The 21,455-nt window shown below is 48.6% G+C and overlaps 1 protein-coding gene across 1 annotated transcript in view; it reads right to left on the minus strand.

The window, feature by feature from the left end:
• The window catches only part of TMEM201 (transmembrane protein 201), an 83,989-nt gene extending 63,534 nt beyond the window's left edge, over nt 1-20,455 (minus strand). The window contains exons 1-3 of the mRNA XM_082273055.1: nt 20,266-20,455; nt 4,788-4,908; nt 2,600-2,794 (exon numbers count right to left, since the gene is read on the minus strand). Of these exons, the coding sequence (XP_082129181.1) occupies nt 2,600-2,794; nt 4,788-4,908; nt 20,266-20,360 (411 nt within the window). The 5' untranslated portion in view covers nt 20,361-20,455. The remainder of the gene's footprint in view (nt 1-2,599; nt 2,795-4,787; nt 4,909-20,265) is intronic.
• Between the last annotated feature and the right edge of the window lie 1,000 nt (nt 20,456-21,455).

The raw sequence follows: 21,455 nt of genomic DNA on the forward strand, positions 1-21,455 counted from the left end.
CTTGCCAGACCAGGTTTGTTTGGATCCTCCAGGAGGCCCTGAAACCTTGAGGGACAAAAAAAAAAAAACCCCATGAGCCGACGAGGGTCCTTGCCCTTAGTAGCCTGTAGGAGAAGGGTACTCTTTCCCCCTGAGAGACCTTTAATGTTGTCATCCCGGGTAGCTCCAAAGAGACAACCTCCTTGAAAAGGCGAGATCAGTCAAGGCCTTTTTAGAAGTCTTGCCTGCAGACCAGCATTTAAGCCAAAAGACATGTCGAAGGACCACTGCCGAAACAGAGCCGAGCCACTAGGGGAGCCGCATCCAAAGAGTCATCACAGGTAAACTGCAGCCCCTGGACTAGCTAATCCGCCAGATAAGCAAAGGCAGGGAGGAGCTGTTCTCCCTCCAGGTCACGGCGTAAAAGCTTAGCCCACTCAGTCAGTTTGTGACACCAGGGCAATGGTAAATACCAGCTTTAGTGCCAAACCAGCCAGAGTGTACATATTGCCGGCCACAGCCTCCGCATTCCTGTCAGCCGGATCCTTAAAGGCCGGGGACTCTTCAACTGGAATCATGGTTTCCTTGTTTAATCTGGAAAACAGAGTCCACTACCAGTGGAACAGTCCACATCTTAACAAGGACTCCTCATAGGGGTATCGTCCAGTAAAGCGCTTAGGGACCCCAAGGGGACGCTTTAGTTGTCCCCACTCTTTAGCGACAATTCTGTCAAATTAAGCAGGGAAAGGAGACACCTTCGCCGCTCTGGATGGCTTGTGAGTGCCAAAGGGAACCTACGCCTCCATCGCAGCTGCAGCCTCCATCTTCAAGGTCTCAGGCATAGATGCAACCAGTTCTTCCACCAGCGCCCTGAGGATTCTGGGCGCGTGGTCGCACACCCAGCAGGGAGAATCGTGATCGGATGAGACTGATAAGGCAGAGGAAGGCGGGAGGACGCTTTTTGCTAGCCCGTCGCACGAAAGCCACCTCCACCCAGCACACAAAGGACTCCAGGACCGCCGTCAGTGCATCCATGGATGGTTGGGACCCGGAGGGCCCCACAGCCTCAGAGAGGGGATCAGGTAGGGAGATGTGATCCAAAGTCTGCATGAGTCACCAGGGGGACCCCACAAAAAAAGTTTAAACACTGCAAAGGGACAACCCAACCACACTGGCAGCCCCACCTGGTCCCCAGGCACAAAACACCAAGGGATCCCCAACAAACAGGCACTTGCAGCCACCAGGATAATATGCACTCCACACGTGGCGATCAGGAAGTAAAAAGATCCAGGAGTCCGCACCAGCGGATGAGGGGCTCCCACCGCAGAAATAGCCGCCCACAGGGCTCCACTGTCATGGCCGCCGCTATTTTCAATGGCCACCGGACTACACAAACATGGCCGCTGTGCACAGAGCACACACATAGGCTACTGCAAAAAGGCGGAAACGCACGGCGCCTTGAGGCTCCCAGGAGGGATCCTTACCCCCCCCCCCCCAATCCCAGTATAGTGCCCTGCTCCCACCCTAGGAGGTGGACAAGACCACCCACACAGCCCCGGCATAAGTGGAAAGGGGGGTGCCTGACGAGAAGGAGGGGAACCCGGGGCTCTGAGTGTCCCAAGGAGGGGACCATGTCCACCCCAAAAATTCTCCAGGGGGGAGAGGGGGTTACAGCTACTCACCATACCAGGAACCAGTTCAGACAGAACCTCCTCGCCATCTAAATTGAAGGGCGGTCGGCCAAGAGGAATGCTGTGACACAGGCCGAGGCCCGGTCGTGTGCGACCTCGCAGGTCAGCCACGGTTCGGTGGGGCTATGCCGCGGCCGACCTAGCTCGTGGAGCTGAGGTCTGCATGCGCCCGCTGGCCAGACAGGTAACCACTGAATCTAGATTATCCAGTGAGAGGGTGAAATCTAGATTATGCAGCCTGTCGTCCAGTTCGGCAGTTGATTGTAGATCACACAGGAAAAAAAAAAAAAAGAATCCATCTAAAAATAAAAAATGACCAGGACCAGAGACCCAGCAAGGAACTTACTCCTAACTATAGCAGAGAGGGAGTATACCCCCTGGGACTGCCCATAGGCGTAGCCAGACTTATTTCTGCCTAGAGTCCTACTCCTGTAGAGGGTAGTATAACCCAATGGTTAAGATCAGGAGCTGTGTCCATCAATAATCGAAAGAGAAATATATTGACTCGAAGGCTGAGACTGTAGCCCCAGCACAGGGAGAGCCTAACTACTCCTGACGCTAGGCAGAAACAAACTGAGTTGGGAGTGTCACTGCAGGGGGGGTATTGACCAGTGGGACAGCCCCCATGGGTGTGTATATGCAAATGCTTTTGTTCTTTTGACTAAGTCTTATGCCTAGCTACTCCTGCGGAGCGGAAATCAATACCCAATAGTGATGACTTAGAGGGGGCGGCGACTGTCGGAGGACGCAAGAGAAAACACCTTCCTTTCCAGAGAACATAAACTCAGTACGTGTTGTGAACATAGGGGGGGGGGGGGGGGGGTTATGCGCTTTATCAGATATTCAGAAATTCTGTCTTTTGCATCTCTAAGAAAATACTTTTTTAACTTTGTTTTAGGTGTAGTGTTCCTTTGTTTGCCTTTACCCACCTCTTCCCTGGGTATGAAGGATGCCAGCTGTTTTATCTTGGTGTTCTGATTATTGAAGCATTTCTTACACAGCAGAAGCTGACAGTTCACCCACTGCTGCGGTTTTGTGATCTCGCCAATCGTCATACCACTGGACACCGCGTGGTTAAGGTGTTCGCTGTGTTGAGCGGGGATAGGTTTGTTGTAGTCACCATTCTATAAGGAACAAGAAAAAAATAGTTAAGCCAACCCAGGAGAGATAGGTCAGCAACAAAGAACAACTTGACAACTGAATTTAAAAAGGGTTCTAAAAAGGCAGAAGGTTTTTTTATCTTAATGTATTCCATGCATAAAAAAAATAAAAACTGTGGAGAAGTCCTCCTTAATGCTTACCTGAGCCCCATCTTAATCCAGCAATGTTGCCCAAGAGACTTGGCTGTCCTGGACTCTCCCTGATTGACTTCACATAATGGAGGTCAATGCAAGTCGCTCCGATGTCGCCCCGAAGTAGTACAGGAACTATAAGTCGGAGCGACTTGAGTCGCTCCTATTAGAACGGTTCCCATAGCACAGAATGGACCGCGACTTGTCAGGCTGACAAGTCGCGGTAGTGTGAACCGGGACTTGGGGTCATTTCAAAGAACATGTACATTGCAGATTATAAGATCTATTCGAGGAAAATCAAGCAAGTTTGAAAATACAACCAATCACTTTTTCTTCTTTCTCCTGCTGTTAATTGGGAGCCCTTCCACCTCAAACCTCAACAATGACCCTGCCAGTCTGAATTTCTTGTCAGAAAGCCAATAGCAACTGTCTGCAGCTTCCATATAATTACTATTCTCTGTCCCTTCTATAGTAGTGCATGGCTTTATGTGGAACTTACCTGAAAATGAAGCCCTCCAGCGCCATGCTGTCACCGCTGAGAGGGCTTCCATCTTCACCCGATCTTCCTTCCCGGGTTCGCCGACTCCTGCTGTGCGAGTGCTTACGGGCCGCCGTTCCTTCAGATCACATGCGCCAGTGATGCCACTGGCTACATGTACAATAAATCTCTTTTAGTCCCCGTTCACACTAGGGCGCCGTAGGTCGCCTTCCATAGGGAAGCTGCGGACCCGTTCTAATAGGAGCGACACAAGTCGCTCTGACTTAGAAAAAGGGTCTGGAGCTTCTTTGGGGCGACCCGGAGCGACCGTCAGACTTCAATGTTATGAAGTCTGTGCCGGCCGCTCCGAGGTCGCGGGGCGAGCAGCGCGCCGTGACCTCGGAGGTCGCCCCGGGAAGTAGCATCGCTGCTATGTGAACGGGGCCTAACAGTGCATGTTTAGAAAATATTTACAGTAGCTATAGGTAATGCTGGCCATACACGCACAGAATTTCGGCCGTTTGCAGACTGAACGATTATTCGTCGGTCGAAAGTGAATTGGCCACTAATGCCTAGTTTGCACTGAGCGGAATGGTTCGGATCGGTACAGTTTGGAAGGGTTAGAATGGTCCGGTCTATTCAGGTGAGCGTTTCCACTGCAAGTTGGGCCACCAGGGGCCATGCGGGGTTTACACCAAATGAGGTGTTTGTTTTGCTCTTTCATTTGACGTGAGCATTGAAGTTTTCCTGTCCGCCAATCAGTGGAATCTATCGTGTGATGCCAGTAGCTCCGCCCTAACCATACCGTACCATTTCCTATGGCCCTACATCTGGAGGACCAGGAACGGTGCGGTTTGGTTGTATGGGCTACTTTCATAATGGAAACACTCAAATTAGCGTACCGTACCGAACCGACCTGAACCGATCCGCTCAGTGGAAACGAGGCATAACTGACAGAATAAACTTTTACATAATCGTTTTCATGACCATAATGATCATAGCTGATATTTCAAAGACATGCGCAATACGAGTCAGAATATTATTTTCCTTTCAATTTTACCATACACATATAAGCTTTTGTTGAAATGATAAAGGTTTTCGCTATGGATCCATTGACATTAGCTGGGCACACGATCAAAATCGTTGGTAAACTTGTGTTCACTAACAGCCTGATTTTCAAACGATCTTTCCTAAAACCACCATTTTCGGACGAAATTCTGTGCGTGTATGGCCAGCATAAGCCTTATTATAGGCTTACCTATAGGTAAAAGTCAGGGATTGAGATTTAGTCCGAAAAAAAAAAAAAAAAAAAACACATTTTTGAAGATGACCAGTCAGTTCTCTTACCTCCTGAAATCCATTGTACTGTTCACAGATTGGGCAGTCCCAGCAGTTACGATTGCCATAGGGCACCACTGTATTCTGGTTGCAAAACCAGCAGTTGACTCTCACATGCGTTGGGCGTTTCCTATAAAACAGAATGTAGCACAAGTCACACGGGAGTTTGTAGGAAATTAAGGAGGAACACTCCCAAAACTTTTTCTTTAACTCTTGAAAAAGCAACACACTCCAAACCCAAATTTTTAAAAAGGTAACAACTAAAAATAAGTTACAACTACACATGACAGAAGACTCCTGGCCACATATGCAGAAGTGTCCACAATGACTGGCCAATCTCAATGTAATATTTTTGCCACTTGGCAGTTCTACATCATTAACTACCAACACAAAAAAAAAAAAACTGCCCCCCTGTCCCAACACAATGATCAGCGTTGGCAGCCATTGGCTACAGTGCGATTGTATGTGTGGTTTACCCTATTGAATTCTTTTAGGCTGTGAATTGTCATTAAACTCATCAAAATCCTGCATGCTGCACCTTTGATGTGCTTTCATAAAAATACACACAGCATAATAGAAGGCAAAGGTAGTGCACCTAAAAACGCAGGTCAACCCCAGAAACAAGCATGCTGCTGCCAAACCGGAGTGAAAATGTGCGAACCCGATCTGCCAACCCGCTCTTTAATATACTATCAAATGTAATTCTTGGTTTTGTTTTAAAAGCCTAATTTAAAAAGGGAATTTAGATTTAGTACTTCTTCGCAACCAAACCATTTATTAAACCATAATTCCTTAAAAGCAGAAATAAAATAAAGCAGACCTTCCAAAACTCATGTCTTCCGCAGCCAAGAGCAGACCTGACATTTGTATAAACTTGCAAAAATAAAAATATTAAAATTGGATCAACATTGCAGTGCAAGTTACATGCTCAAGCCTGCCAAAACGCATAGCGAGAAATGTCACTGCTTCGACACGAAGATTGCATGCAGGTTATTGTGCAACCAACAGAATTAAATCCACCAGTACCTGTAAGAGGTGATATTCCCCTTTTCTGGTGTCCACATGGTGGGAACACTGCTCTGATCCTGAGAAACTGTCCGAAAACTGCTGGAAAGTGACTCTCCATAAAGTGTATCTCCCGGGTCCCCAGCAGCAGTTCTTGGTTTTTGCCACCTGACTTCCACATTACTTTGTGGAGCTGGGGGGGGGGGGGCTCAGGAGATCATAATGTGCGGAGGCACAGGCAGCGGTAGTAAGTATTTAACTTCTTTTACAGGTAACATGGCTTACTATTTTTCATGACAGGGTTACTATAAGCCCCCCGTCCACATCAGGCCGATATGACAGGTTAAATCGCATGCCAAATCAGAGCGACGCAGACTTTGCTGCACCGATTCCCAAAAGTAGTTTCTGCACTGCTTTTGGTGACTTCAGAGACAATTTCAAAAGACATCCGGGCATCAACCTGGCACAGATGCATCCGACACCGTGCATCAACCTGCCACAGATGCATCCGACACCGTGCATCAACCTGCCACAGATGCATCCGACACCGTGCATCAACCTGCCACAGATGCATCCGACACCGTGCATCAACCTGCCACAGATGCATCCGGCCCCGTGCATCAACCTGCCACAGATGCATCCGGCCCCGTGCATCAACCTGCCACAGATGCATCTGGCCCCGTGCATCAACCTGCACGGACTGAAATGCCGGTTTGAAATTGTGCGAGTTGAGCTGAACTCTCACGATTTCAAACCCGCATTCAGTGTGAACCTAGGCTTACAGGTAACACTTTGAAAGGTAAAAGGAACAGGTTTAAATAAAGCCCATGTACACAATCTCCATGTAAAAACAACCCATTCAGTCTCCTAGAATTGAAAGGTAAAACATTTGAGTATAGATAAAAATAAAAAAAATCTTAAAACACTTCCACCCCTTTTTATTTATTAGTGATCACATTCCCTCTGTTCTCAGCTGAATAAGAGCTATTAGGGGGGGGGGGGGGGGAGAAAGCCAAAACCTATGAGTTGTAGCTTAAAACAAGGCCAAGGACTAGCCATGTGACAGCACGGAATAGGTCAGCACTGTCACATGGAGGGAAGATCATGCTCGTCTACACCCCCAAGTACCCCCAAGAACAGAATACACGGTTGTTGAAGGGGTAAGAGCGAACCTGCAGCTTTGCCCTAAATTAACAGGTTTACTTTAAAGGACTCCTGACGAAATGAACGCCCAAAAAAAAAAAAAAAAAAAAAAAAAAAAGTACAAGTGCTTCTTTGGGGCTTCATGCAACACGCGATTTTGTTTGCGTGATATTACCGCAATTCGACAGGCGGAAATCGTGGCAACATCGCACAGCGTTTGGGGTGCCATTGCAAATCAACGGCAACGCACAGGCGTCACGCAATTTGCAATGATTTCCGGATCGTGGGCATGTGAACGTAGCCTAAATAAAAAAAAAAAAAAGGGGGGGGGTGGAGTAATTCTAATATTTATGTAAATACTCATACATGAATGTTTTGCTTTCATTTCTAATATTTTATATATATATTACACACACATTTCTTTTTTTAAGAGCCGGTCCACACTAGCGCGACTTGTCAGCCTGACAAGTCGCGCTCCCTTGCGGTCCATTGACAGCTACAGGAGCCGTTCTAATAGGAGCGACACAAGTCGCTCCGACGTAGAAAAAGGGTCCTGTACTACTTCAGGGCGACCTCGGAGCGACTTGCATAGACTTCCATTATGTGAAGTCCCTGCAAGTCACTCCGAAGTCATGGTGCATGGGAATGCACAAGTCGCCCCCGAAGTAGTAAGGAGTCGTGTCGCCTCAGTGTGAACCGACTAGTTTACAAACACTCTGAAAAGAGTAAACTGTGTGATGCATCATTACAATGTAGCCACCAGTGTGAACAAGGCCTTAAAAAAAGATAAACTCTGCAATACAAAAATGGTCCGAAGATCTTATACTGTGCTTTTTCTGGGTGCCAGGCTGCAGCCGTTCTCATTGGCCAGTGTGGATAATGTCAAGACGCTGTGCTGGAATGTAAATTAAGCCGCCCCTCGCACAGCTCAGTGTACATTCCAAGACAAGACGACTGCAAGCAGGCAGGTTCATTTTATTAAAGGGGCATTGCATGTCTGTTCTGAAATAAAGAGCCTGTCTGCTTGCAGTTTTCAAAAACAGGATATCAGTTTAACTTTGTCCTTAAAGAAAAAGTTCAACTTGACAAAAATTAATAAATGCTAATTTTTTGCAGGTGAAAAAAAAAGAGCATTTAATATTTTTAGTTTTGGAAGCCTGTAAAGGATTGCACCAGTAATCAGCAGATCATTGGTGCCATGCAGGTCTCCTGCAGACCCGTCAGCGTATTGGCTTGCGGTTGTACCTCATACGAGGAAGCTGATACATTCTGACAAGATGAATGGATGAACTACCACAGCGCAAAGGCACTGAATGAGTGATGGCAGGCGGAGCCCCACACGGCCGAGTTGCTTTTTCTTTTATTTATTTTGACAGCGGGGGGGGGGGGGGGGGGGAGCCCCTGCTAATTGTCACAGCGGGGGAGACGGATGTGTAGGGGCCGGTGCATTCATAAGATGTTAAACCCCAAATACGGGCATAACCTGTAACAAAAAGTGAACTTATCCTTTAGGCCCTTTTCATACAGGCGGACCGTTCAGATCCGTGGTCCCCCCCATGCATCCCTATGTGACATCGGATGTCAGCTGAGACATGTCTGCTGACATCCGATCTGTCAAATCTGAACGGATGGAAACCCTATTTGCCATCCGTCCAGTGGATCGGATGAGAGCGGACCGACGGTCCATTCCCATCCGATTCCGCCATAGAGATGCATGGGGAACACAGTGCGGAGAACAGCTGTCATTCTCCTGCTCAGCGGGGGATCGGCTGAGATAAACGGAGGCCATCCGACGGACGGATATTGTGAAAGGGCCCTTAGGCCCTGTTCACACCTGAGCATTTTTCAGCTCGTAAAACGCTCCTCTCTGAAGTCTCATAACACCCAACAAGCAAAATCCCATTCATTTCAATGGCCCCTGTTCACATATGAACGCTTTGTAGCCTGAAGCAAAACGCCTGAAGCTCAAAAAAAAAAAAAGTACATGAGCTTCTTTTTTGGCAGATTACAGGCGTTTTTGTTAGATGTCAATGCCTGCCTCCAATCGCCTGCAAAAAACGCCCGAAAACCATACGCTCAGTAGTGAATGGAGCCTTAAAGTGCTGGGTGCTGCTTTAACCACTTAAGCCCCGGAAGATTTTACCCCCTTCCTGACCAGGCCCTATTTCGCGATTCGGGACTGTGTGGCTTTAACGGACAATTGCGCGGCCGTGCGACGCTGTACCTAAACAAATTTGACGTCCTTTTTTCCCCACAAACAGCTTTTGATCACCTGTGCGATTTTTTGATCATGCGCTATAAACAAAAAGAGCGTCAATTTTGCAAAAATAACAATATTTTTCACATTTTTTTATATGAAATTCCCCAAAAAGAATGTAAAAATCAAATTTTTTTAACATTTTAGGCCAAATTGTTTTACGCTACATATGTTTGGTAAAAAAATAAATAAAAAAATTGCAATAAGCGTATTTTGATTGGTTTCCGCAAAAGTTATTGCGTTTACTAAGGGAAAGATTGTCATTTTTGTTGTTTTTTTTTTTTTTTTAATGAGTAATGGTGGCGATCTGCGATTTTTTTGCGGGACTGCAACACTGCGGCGGACAGATCGGACACTTGGACATTTGACACTTTTGGGGTTACCAGTGACATTACTACAGTAATCAGTGCTATACATATGCACTGTTACTGTAAAAATGACACTGGCAGTGAAGGAGTTAACTTTTTTGAGAGGGAGGGGTTAAGTGTGTCCCTAGGGGCGTGCTTCTTACTGTGATTGGATGTGGCTACTGGTGTAAGAACAGAGATCAACGGTCCTACATAGCAGAACCCTATGAGCACCATTCTTACACAGGGGAGAATGACAGGCGGCTTGGTTTACATTAGCCGCCTGCCTTTCTCCCGGTGTAACGGACAATCACGAGTGACCGCCGGACATCGGTGTAATGGACACGCGGGGGGGGGGGGGGGGTCCGTGACCGAGCGGGAGCGCACGCTCGCTTCCTAGAGCCTCACAGGCTAGCGACGTAGTCCTACGTCACTTTGCCTCTGAGGGGCTGACCGCCGACGTAAATAGTCGTGCGGCGGTCGGCAAGTGGTTAAAGGCAACTCATGTAATTCACAGGATGCCATGGTTGACTTCACTTTCTAAAGCAAGGGATGTCCGGCTTCAATATTTTCACAAATGTATGATAAAATCCTGTAATCCCAATGGAAAGGCAAGGCAGGAAAACTCGCCTTGTACTCAAGCACAAACATGCAGAAAGTGTGAGCAGTGAAACCACCAGGAAGGAACCCATGGACCTTTCATAGCACTCTCCGTTTTGGGTAAAGCTCTGTAGCGGTTATCCTCAGGCAGATCAAGAGATCCGACTACAAAATCTGCATAGTCAATATCTCAAAAGTGAAAGCAGAGAGCCAGACAACTAGCATTTTTAGGAGGGGACACTAAAGTGGGGTACACACTAGTAGAATATCTCCTGAAAATTCCCATCCATGGTAAAAATCGTACGATTTTCGGCTAGTGTGTACACAACTTTCAGCAGCCGATGCCGACATTTTCAACTAAAAAAAAAACGGGAGGGACAAACACCAAAATTTTTATCATCCGTCCCCAGATGACCAATTTTCATTTAATGTGTATGCAGTACGGCCGTGAAAAATCGGATACGAAAGACTGCGCATGATCTGAAGTTGCCGACGACCCGGAAGTCTAGGAACAAAGATCCAAAAAAAAAAAAAAAAAAAAACGAGAAATTTCGTGAACATTATGTTTTGTCAACTAAAAACGGTTATGACCGCTGAGCATGAGAGAGAAAAATCAGAGGATATTTCGTCTGATTTTCGTCAAGTGTGTACGGGCCCCAACAGTAGCCGGCAATATTTCTCCCAGGGCAGTTTACCAATAAACATGCACCGGCAAGCTTGAAGCTTTTTAATTTATGCAAGGGTAAGAATTGCAGGACTTTACAGAAATAATGACTCTATCCAAGCTTGCTGAGAGTTGTACTTCCTCCAGTCTGAGGGTCTGAGGTCCTCCAAGCAAAATATAGCATTATATCTTTCTGGATAGATGCACAGTAGCAACTGTTATTACTGGAAAGACCCTGACAGATGTAAGACACAAGAGGCTTTGTTACGCTGCCCCTGAATGCTATCCAGGTCACTTGGCATCAGTGTCAGGAAGATCTAGAGGCGATATTTTCTTTGTGACAGAGCACAGTTACCAAAAATATGAGGAAGCTAAACGACTTATCTGCACTATATAGTTCTATTTATTTTGCCCTCTTCCACACACATAAACTAATCTCAACAAGGCCAAATACATATGGAGATCTCAAACTTTCCATCCAAGCCAACAGTGCCAGTCTACTGTATTCTGAGTGCCAGCCTCCAACAGCACCTTAATTTACACTTTATTACCAAAAGTATTGAGACGCCTGCCTTTACACCCACATGATCTTTAACCTCTTCTGGACCCCCTTAATTAATGGCCAGGCCATTTTTTGCGATATGGCACTACGTTACTTTAACCACTTCAATACCGGGCACTTTCACCCCCATCCTGTCCAGGCCAATTTTCAGCTTTTAGCGCTGTTGCATTTTGAATGACAATTGCGCGGTCATGCAACACTGTACCTAAACCAAATTTAGGTCATTCCCCCCCCCCCCCCCCCCACAAATAGAGCTTTCTTTTGGTGGCATTTGATCACCGCAAGGTTTTTTCTTTTTTGCTAAACAAATAAAAAAAAAAAAAACAACGAAAAGTTTGAAAAAAAAAAAAAAGTTTTTTTTTTTTTTTATGTTATACAATTTTGTAAATAAATACGTTTTTTCCTGCACTGATGAGCACCGATGAGACTGCACTGACGAGGTTGGCACTCATGGGGCAGCACTGATGGGCACCACAGATAGATGGCAATGATGGGCACTTGTGGGCAGCACTGATGGGGAGGGCAATGGGGGGCTCCCTGAGCCATGATTGCCATCCCTGGTGGTTCTAGTGGCAACCCCCCCCCCCCCCCCCGGGTCTGCACTGGTAATCAATGATCCCAATAACCAGTGCCGACCCCCCCCGTCAGAGGAGCCGCCTATCGGCGCTCCTTTACTCGTGCCTGTCAGGCACGTACTGAGGAAAGCCGATCAACGGCTCTTCCTGTTTACTATGTGATCAGCCGTGATTGGACACGGCTGGTCACATGGTAAAGACCCGGGAGACCCGGGCAACCAGCCTGCATGGCCGCTGAAGACCCGATCAAAGCCGCATGCGGCTCTGATCGGGTCTCCATGTAAAAAAACAGATTTGCTTCCAGGTACTCGTGCCAGATTTTAAAAATGACAGCATTCAAAACAGCCAAACTTGGCGTTTTGAATGCTTTTAAGTGCAGAGGAGGGGTTTGGGGTCTTTAAGGGCCCCAGACCTCTCCACAAGAGTACCTGTCAAGTGACAAAAATGAAAAAATAGCTTTTTTTTTTTTTTTTTTATAAATGTACGAAAATATCGGCCCATATCAGCCGATACAGATATGCAATGGCCAAAATATCGGTATCAGCAACGAAAAACCGTTATCGGTTGATCACTAATTTTATATATATTCTATATCTTTTAGAACCATTTTAAGCAAGCTTCAAAAAGTTCTGAAGCTTGCTTATCAGCTGGTTGAAAGCGGCAATCACTCGTGTTCAACATTTATAAATTGTGGCTGAATAGCACTTTAAGACCGCATTCACACTGAAGCGGCACGACTTCGGGGGCGACCTGTGAAGTCCCGTGCACCGCGACTTGCACGGACTTCATATAATGAATGTCTATGCAAGTCGCTCCGAGGTCGCCCCGAAGTAGTACAGGACCCTTTTTCTAAGTCGGAGCGACTTGTGTCGCTTCTATTAGAACGGGTCCTGTAGCACTGCATGGACCGCGACGGACCGTGACTTGTCAGGCTGACAAGTCGCTTGACAAGTCGCGGTAGGGTGAATGGAGACTAAAGCCTCGTACACACGTACCGATTGTCGGCCGGAAATATTCGGCCGACGACCGATCGGCCAATTGTAGGCTTGTTAGTATGATGCTTCCGACAGCGCATTTTCGGCCGAACAGAATCTGTCGTGCAGGCATTAAAATTTTTGTAGGCCGACAACAGAACAGCCGATTGTTCGCCAGTCAGTACAGATTTCGGCCGACAGACAGCAGATTAGCAAGACTGGGCATGCTCAGAAAAGAAAAAAGACAAGGAAAGTTAACCATCACATGACATCACTTCTGCAGTTGGCCGACAAAATTTGCGCGCAGTCTTTTGCAGTTTTCAACAGACACGACAGCCCTGGACAAAAGACGGCCGATCGTTCGGCCGACGATCGGTACGTGTGTACGGGGCTTTAGACTTCATTCACACCTGAGCATAGTGGGCAGAATCATGCAATTCTGGCTGCAATTCAAGAATCGCAGCAAAACACGGCACGTGTTTGGGACGCCATTATTTCTTAAGGGCACCCCAAACGCAGTGCGATTTTGCAGATTGTCGAGTGACAAGACGCACTAGAATTAGGGCAACGAAAAATAAATAATAAAAAATCGCAACATGCCTGGCTCTGTGCCAAAAATTTGGTACATGAGCTTCTTTGTCATTTTTTTGGAGCGGAGGGAATGGTGCGACTTAAAAAAACTCGCTGCAGCACGCTTAGGTGTGAATGGAGCCTAAAAACGTCAAAGCTTGCTAAAAGCTTGGCAAATGCTTTGTCAAAGCTTGCTGCTCTTATATACGCTGAAACCTGGGTGAAATTGGTCTACACTTTTTACAGTACTGCTGGCAAGCCAGCCTGAGAAAACTCGAGCAAAGTTCTCCTATATACTAAATATGCAAAGGTGAGGATTGTTCGCCACACTGACACAACCAGCCCTTCTTTCAATGGGATGAACTTAAATGATTACATAAAATTGTATCCAAGTGTATTGCAAACAGTTTCAACTTGTGCCACTGGCTGACTGATAGACACAATGTTGCAGAATGGTGAAGATTTTCACCTGTGGAGATCTGTATGTAGTTTCTAAATTGCAACCCTGTGATGGAAATCACCTCTAATGACTGCTCTCTGCCCCGTCCTCATCCACACAAATAGCTTCCATAGGCAGTAAAAAAAAAAATAAATAAATAAAATAAGCGGAATGCAAAGTGCAATGTTTCCAATTGAAGAAGGAGCACTCATGCTTTAGGTCTATGCCCCAACCAGTGACAAATAGGGCATCATGCACTCTGGGCAATTGCTTTTCTCCTCAGAACACCATAGCACCTGGCAGAAGAAAAGCTGCTTAAAAAAAAAAAAAGAAACCTGCACCTAAAGTCATGTAATGCACACGTCAAGTTTCTGGCCGTTCTAGTCTAGATTAATTACATATAATTGGTTTTCTGTTTCTAAAGTGGATTTCCACTGGCTTTTGTGTTGATTAAAAGTCAGCAGCTACAAAAAGTGTGTCTGCTGACTTAAAGCGGAGTTCCAGGCTCGGGGGTCAATTTCAGCTAAAAATACCCCCGGGACAGTCAGGGCTACTACGTTCCATAATGGATAGCCAGCCTCCGATCTGTCCCGGGTCACACTTACCTGTAAGAAGAAATACTTACCTAGAAAATTTCTTCTCCAGCGCTGCCATCTCTTCGTGACGTCGGAGTCCCACAATGCACTGCACCGGCCCGCTCGTCACTTCCGGTGCAGGCGGCATCCCTGCACAGCTTCTGGGCATGCCCAGAATCTGTTTATCAGTGAATGACGCGCCTGCACCGGAAGTGACGAGCGGGGCCGGTGCAGGCGCATTGATTCCTGGGAGCGATGACGTTCAGCTCCCAGGAGTCATCGCAAACCGGAAGTGACGGCACGGGCCGTGGCCGCAGAGGGAGGAAGTGGAAGGAAGGGGAGTATATTTTCTTCTATAATAGGTAAGTGACCAAAAAAAAAAAATAAAAAAAAAAAAAAAAAAATCGCCAGTATCCATTTCTTTTTCAGGTTCCCCTTAGCAAGCGGATGGCCCAAAATCGATTGAGGCCGGAAATCAGCTGTCCCACAGTCCAGAGATGCAGCCAGGGGGAGCCTCGGTTCTCTCCGTCTTCTCCCCGTGTCGCCGGCATCTCTAGTGTGGGCACCCGGCCATGACAGCTTGCGGCTTCACAGCCAGGTGCGCACTGCGCGTCCTGAATGGACGGGCAGTTTTCTGGGACCCGTGGCATGTCCCAGAAGAGTGCAGGGAGAGAGGGGGAGAGGAGAACTTCCGCCCCAAGCCGCCTAGGCGGCAAAATGTGGCATGTCAGGGGGTCAACACCACTTAAAGCGGAAGTTCCATTTTTGATTGGAACTCCGCTTTAAGCTCCTCTCCTAAACACGCTGATGATTTTTTTTTTTCAGCCTATAAATGCGGCTCTTTCAATACACCTGAAAAGGTGTCCATGGACAAATGTTAACGTGATTTTACAAGCTGAGAAAAGCCAAACTCCTGTAAAAGCTGCATTTCCCTCCTTATACGAGACCACCACCAATAATGAAAGGAGTTACCCAACTCCTTTTTCACAATTCACATATCCCAATCCTCCCTTCCATGGAAATCTGCACTATATATATATATATATATATATATATATATATAGTATGGAAATGCTATTGGGAGACCCCAGCTTCTTAAAATGAGCCTACGGCCTCATACACACAGGGTGTTAGAAGAAAAAAAAAAAAAAAAAATGAGCTGCAGAGCCACTACCAACACCAGGAAAAAGCAGCTGTAAAAATGTGCTTTTAGTAGCTTTTTCCATTGCCATTAATGTGCGTTTAGCCGCGTTCGAGAAGAGGAGGATCCGGGCTGCTCTGTGCAAAACCAACTGCACAGAGGAGGTAAGAACAGGTTAGAAAAAATAACAAAAAAATTAAAATTAGACTTTATATGTCCCCGCCAGGCATCTCTCTGCAGTGGGTCTAACACACCCCTCTGCTTAAATCCTTCAATCCACTCTGACTTAGCAGGGGGCATGACCTCAGCTCTACCTGTGTATAGACGTGAACTGACCCTAGACAAACTGACTCCCCAGACAAGAAACAGGAACATTAGAGCACCTGACTTTACTGGGTGCAAGCCCTACACAGTGGCATGCCAGTTTGCAAAATCCAGCATAAATCTCAGTATATCACTGACAACACTAAGTCACACAGGGACATGTATGGAATGTCCACTTCGTAGCTGAGCAAAATTTGTAAAGTCTAAACCCTCAGCAAGGGGATTATAATTATTTCATAACAAATAACCAGCTGTCTAGCAGTACTTTTAGTAAACCCCTTGAACGATGTCAAACGACAGTATGAAAGCCTGACATATACAATACAAACCTCTACCAAGCAAACTGCTGTAGCTGCAAAAATAGGTTCACGTGTTCAGAGTCAATATAGAGCTACAAAACAGACTTCTGCATTATTTATTCAAGGACTTATGGAAACATTGTGCTGCACACAGCTCTGAGTGCCCTGAAAGCACAAACACCACTATGAGGGAAATGCAGCAACTGTCAGGAATGGGCAGATTGTGCAGAAGGCAACATGATCTCCAGAACCAGGAGGACAAAATAAGTGTTTAAATATGTTTATACCGCCCACCATACCACCACAATACACCCAATTACCCCCCACCATCCGCCACTGACCACAATACACCCAACACCCCCCCACCACCATCCGCCACTGACCACAATACACCCAACTACCCCCCCACCACCATCCGCCACTGACCACAATACACCCAACTACCCCCCCACCACCACCATCCGCCACTGACCACAATACACCCAACTACCCCCCCACCACCACCATCCGCCACTGACCACAATACACCCAATTACCCCCCCACCACCATCCGCCACTGACCACAATACACCCAACTACCCCCCCACCACCACCATCCGCCACTGACCACAATACACCCAACTACCCCCCCCCCACCACCACCATACACCCAATTACCCCCCCCCCCCCACCATCCGACACAGACCACAATACACCCAATTACCCCCCTACATCCGCCACCGACCACAATACACCCAACTGCCCGCCACTGACCACAATTCACCTAACTACCCCCCCACCTTCTGCCACTGACCACCATACACCCAACACCCCCCCACACACCATACGACAGACCACAATACACCCAACACCCCCTTCATCCGACACAGACCACAATACACCCAACACCCCCCGCCCAGCTTCCGCCATTGATCATAATACAACCAACACCACCCCCCCCCCCCACCACCATCTGCCACTGACCACAATACACCCAACAACCCCCTCCATCCAACACAGACCACAATACACCCAACCCCCCCCCCCCCCACCACCATCCAACACAGACCACAATACACCCAACAATGCCCACCCCCCACAATACACCCAACTACCTGCCACTGACCACAATACCGCCACTGACCACAATACACCCAACTACCCCCCCACCATCCGCCACGACCACAATACACCCAACTACCTGCCACTGACCACAATACCGCCACTGACCACAATACACCCAACTACCCCCCCACCATCCGCCACGACCACAATACACCCAACTACCTGCCACTGACTACAATACACCCAACTACCCCCCCCCCCCACCATCCGCCACTGACCACAATGCACCCAACTACCCCCCCCTCCCAAAACATACCACAATACACCCAACTACCCCCCCCCCCCCAACACAGACCACAATACACCCAACTACCCCCCCGACACAGACCACAATACACCCAACTACCTCCCACCATCCACCACTGACCACAATAATACACCCAACTACCCCCACCTTCCCGACACATACCACAATACACCCAACTACCCCCCCTTCCCGACACAGACCACAATACACCCAACTACCCCCCCCGACACAGACCACAATACACCCAACTACCCCCCCCCCCCCGACACAGACCACAATACATCCAACTACCCCCCCCGACACAGACCACAATACACCCAACTACCCCCCCACCATCCGCCACTGACCATAATTCACCCAACTACCCCCCCCCACCTTTACACCCAAAATCCCGCCCCCACCATCCGCCACTGACCACAACACATCCAACATCCCCCGCCACCGCCATGATACACTAGAACTGCACGATTAATCGGTAAAAAATTGCGATCTCGATTCACCCCCCCCCCCCCTTCACGAGCACGTCCTCTGCTCACTCACAGCTGTCAAATAAAAAAAAAAAAAATGTCTCCAGCAAATGTTTATCAACATTGTTATGGCTGCTAGATAACTATTAACACAATGTATCATTTCCTTCTTTTACATGAACTTCCATCTGTGAGAACCATCTTATAGACCAAGCATTTTTCTGACACTTATATTTTTTGCTAGAAAATTACTTAGAACCCTCAAACATTATATATGTTTTTTTAGCAGAGACCCTACAAAATAAAATGGCGATCATTGCAATCTCATGTCACACCGTATTTGCACAGAAGTCTTACAAACCTAGTATATAGGGGGAGGGGGGGGGGGGGGGGGAACTACACTAACCACTTCTGGACCGGAAGATTTCCCCCCTTAATGACCAGGCCATGTTTTCCGATGCTGCACTGCGTTACTATAACTGACAATTGCGCGGTCGTGTGACGCTGTACCCAAATAAAATAAATGTCCTTTTTTCCCCACAATTAGAACTCTCTCTTAGTGGGATTTGATTTTTTTTTGTGCTATAAACACTTTTACTTTCTGCTATAAAAATAATCGAATTACCTCAGGACCCCCCTATTCTCCCCACCATTACCTCAGGACCCCCCTATTCTCCCCACCATTACCTCAGGACCCCCCTATTCTCCCCACCATTACCTCAGGACCCCCCTATTCTCCCCACCATTACCTCAGGACCCCCCTATTCTCCCCACCATTACCTCAGGACCCCCATATCTCCCCTCCATTACCCCAGGACCCCCACATATCCCTTCCATTAGCTCAGGACCCCCCCCCCATATCTCCCCTCCATTACCTCAGGACCCCATATATCCCTTCCACTACCCCAGGATCCCCCATATCTCCCCTCCATTACCTCAGGACCCCCATATCTCCCTTTCATTAGCTCAGGGCCCCCACAACTCCCCGCCATTACCTCAGGACCCCCCTATTCTCCCCACCATTACCTCAGGACCCCCCTATTCTCCCCACCATTACCTCAGGACCCCCATACCTCCCCTCCATTACCCCAGGACCCCCACATATCCCTTCCATTAGCTCAGGACCCCCACATCTCCCCTCCATTACCTCAGGACCCCCATATCTCCCTTCCATTAGCTCAGGACCCCCACATCTCCCCTCCATTACCTCAGGACCCCCATATCTCCCCTCCATTACCTCAGGACACCCATATCTCCCCTCCATTACCTCAGGACCCCATACCTCCATTCCACTAGCTCAGAACCCCCATATCTCCCCTCTATTACCCCAGGACCCCCCATATCTCCCCTCCATTACCCCATATCTGCCCTCCATTACCTCAGGACCCCCATATCTCCCCTCCATTACCTCAGGAACCCCCCTATATCTCCCCTCCATTACCTCAGGAACCCCCCTATATCTCCCCTCCATTACCCCGGACCCCCATATCTCCCCTCCATTACCTCAGGACCCCCCATATCTCCCTCCATTACCTCAGGACCCCCATATCTCCCCTCCATTACCCCGGGACACCCCACATCTCCCTCCATTACCTCAGGACCCCCATATATCCCCTCCATTACCCCGGACCCCCATATCTCCCCTCCATTACCTCAGAACCCCCACATCTCCCCTCCATTACCTCAGAACCCCCCTATATCTCCCCTCCATTACCCCAGGACCCCTATATCTCCCCTCCATTACCTCAGGACCCCTATATCTCCCCTCCATTACCCCATATATCCCTTCCATTACCTCAGGACCCCCCATCCCCCATATCTCCCCTCCATTACCTCAGGACCCCCATATCTCCCCTCCATTACCTCAGGAACCCCCCTATATCTCCCCTCCATTACCCCGGACCCCCATATCTCCCCTCCATTACCTCAGGACCCCCATATCTCCCCTCCATTACCCCAGGACCCCCACATCTCCCCTCCATTACCCCATATATCCCTTCCATTACCTCAGGACCCCCATATCTCCCCCTATTAGCCCAGAAACCCCCATATCTCCCTTCCATTACCTCAGGACCCCCATATATCCCCCTTCCCTCTCTCCCCTCCCCCGGCCTGAATGGTGACAGCGGCACTCCGGCGGTCACTCCCCTCCTCCATGAATAACAAAGAGCTCTCCCCTTCCCCCCACACTCACCGCCGGAATAGACGGTAGAGGAGCAGTCCGGTGATCCCGGTGGCTCCGGTAGCGGCGGCCCACCCGGCCAGCGGCACTCGGCTGAGTTCCTCCATGCGGGGATCGGGGCAGCAGGCGACGCTGGATGTACGGCCCGGCGCGAGCACACGGCTTACTGTACGGAGCGCGCCAGCCAATCCGAGCGCGGCATCCCCGCGCCCGGGCTAAAGGCCCCGCCCCGCTGCCAATCAGCGCTTCCAGGGGAATGCCTTGGGGGAGGCGGGGCCGCCCGCTCTCCTTTTTGGCGCACACGTGGGCGGTTCTGTAGACTCCGGGGGCGTCAGGTAGTCGTGAAAGGCCGAGATCGTGCGGGGGTCGTGGGGATGACTCACAGGAGGGGGGTCGGAAATTCTTCCAGCCATGTGCGGAGTCTGTCATCCGGGAACCCCGATCTCCACCATTCATCTGATCTGATCTGTATTAGAAGAGATTTATGAGAATGTACCATAGAGTGGGCGAAGGCATGGATGGAGGATAGAAGGACTACACCCCCAGCCAGGATACAGAGAGATACATTGGATACAATTAGAAATGCAACACTTGTTTGTTTTTGTCCTCATTTTTCGTGAGCAAAGACTTTCTATGGACACAAAAGGCCGATTTCTCTCTGGTACAGGAGAATGCAGAGCTGCGGGCATAGTACAGGAGAATGTAGGGCACGGTACAGGAGAATGCAAGGCTGCGGGCATGGTACAGGAGAATGTAGGGCACGGTACAGGAGAATGCAAGGCTGCGGGCATGGTACAGGAGAATGCAGGGCTGCGGGCATGGTGCAGGAGAATGCAGGGCTGCGGGCATGGTACAGGAGAATGCAGGGCATGGTACAGGAGAATGCAGTGCTGCGGGCACGGTACAGGAGAATGCAGAGCTGCGGGCATAGTACAGGAGAATGTAGGGCACGGTACAGGAGAATGCAAGGCTGCGGGCATGGTACAGGAGAATGCAGGGCATGGTACAGGAGAATGCAGTGCTGCGGGCACGGTACAGGAGAATGCAGAGCTGCGGGCATAGTACAGGAGAATGTAGGGCACGGTACAGGAGAATGCAAGGCTGCGGGCATGGTACAGGAGAATGCAGGGCATGGTACAGGAGAATGCAGTGCTGCGGGCACGGTACAGGAGAATGCAGAGCTGCGGGCATAGTACAGGAGA

This window comes from Pelophylax lessonae (genome assembly GCF_965119305.1).
Source record: "Pelophylax lessonae genome assembly, chromosome: 12".
NCBI classification, from domain to species: domain Eukaryota; kingdom Metazoa; phylum Chordata; class Amphibia; order Anura; family Ranidae; genus Pelophylax; species Pelophylax lessonae.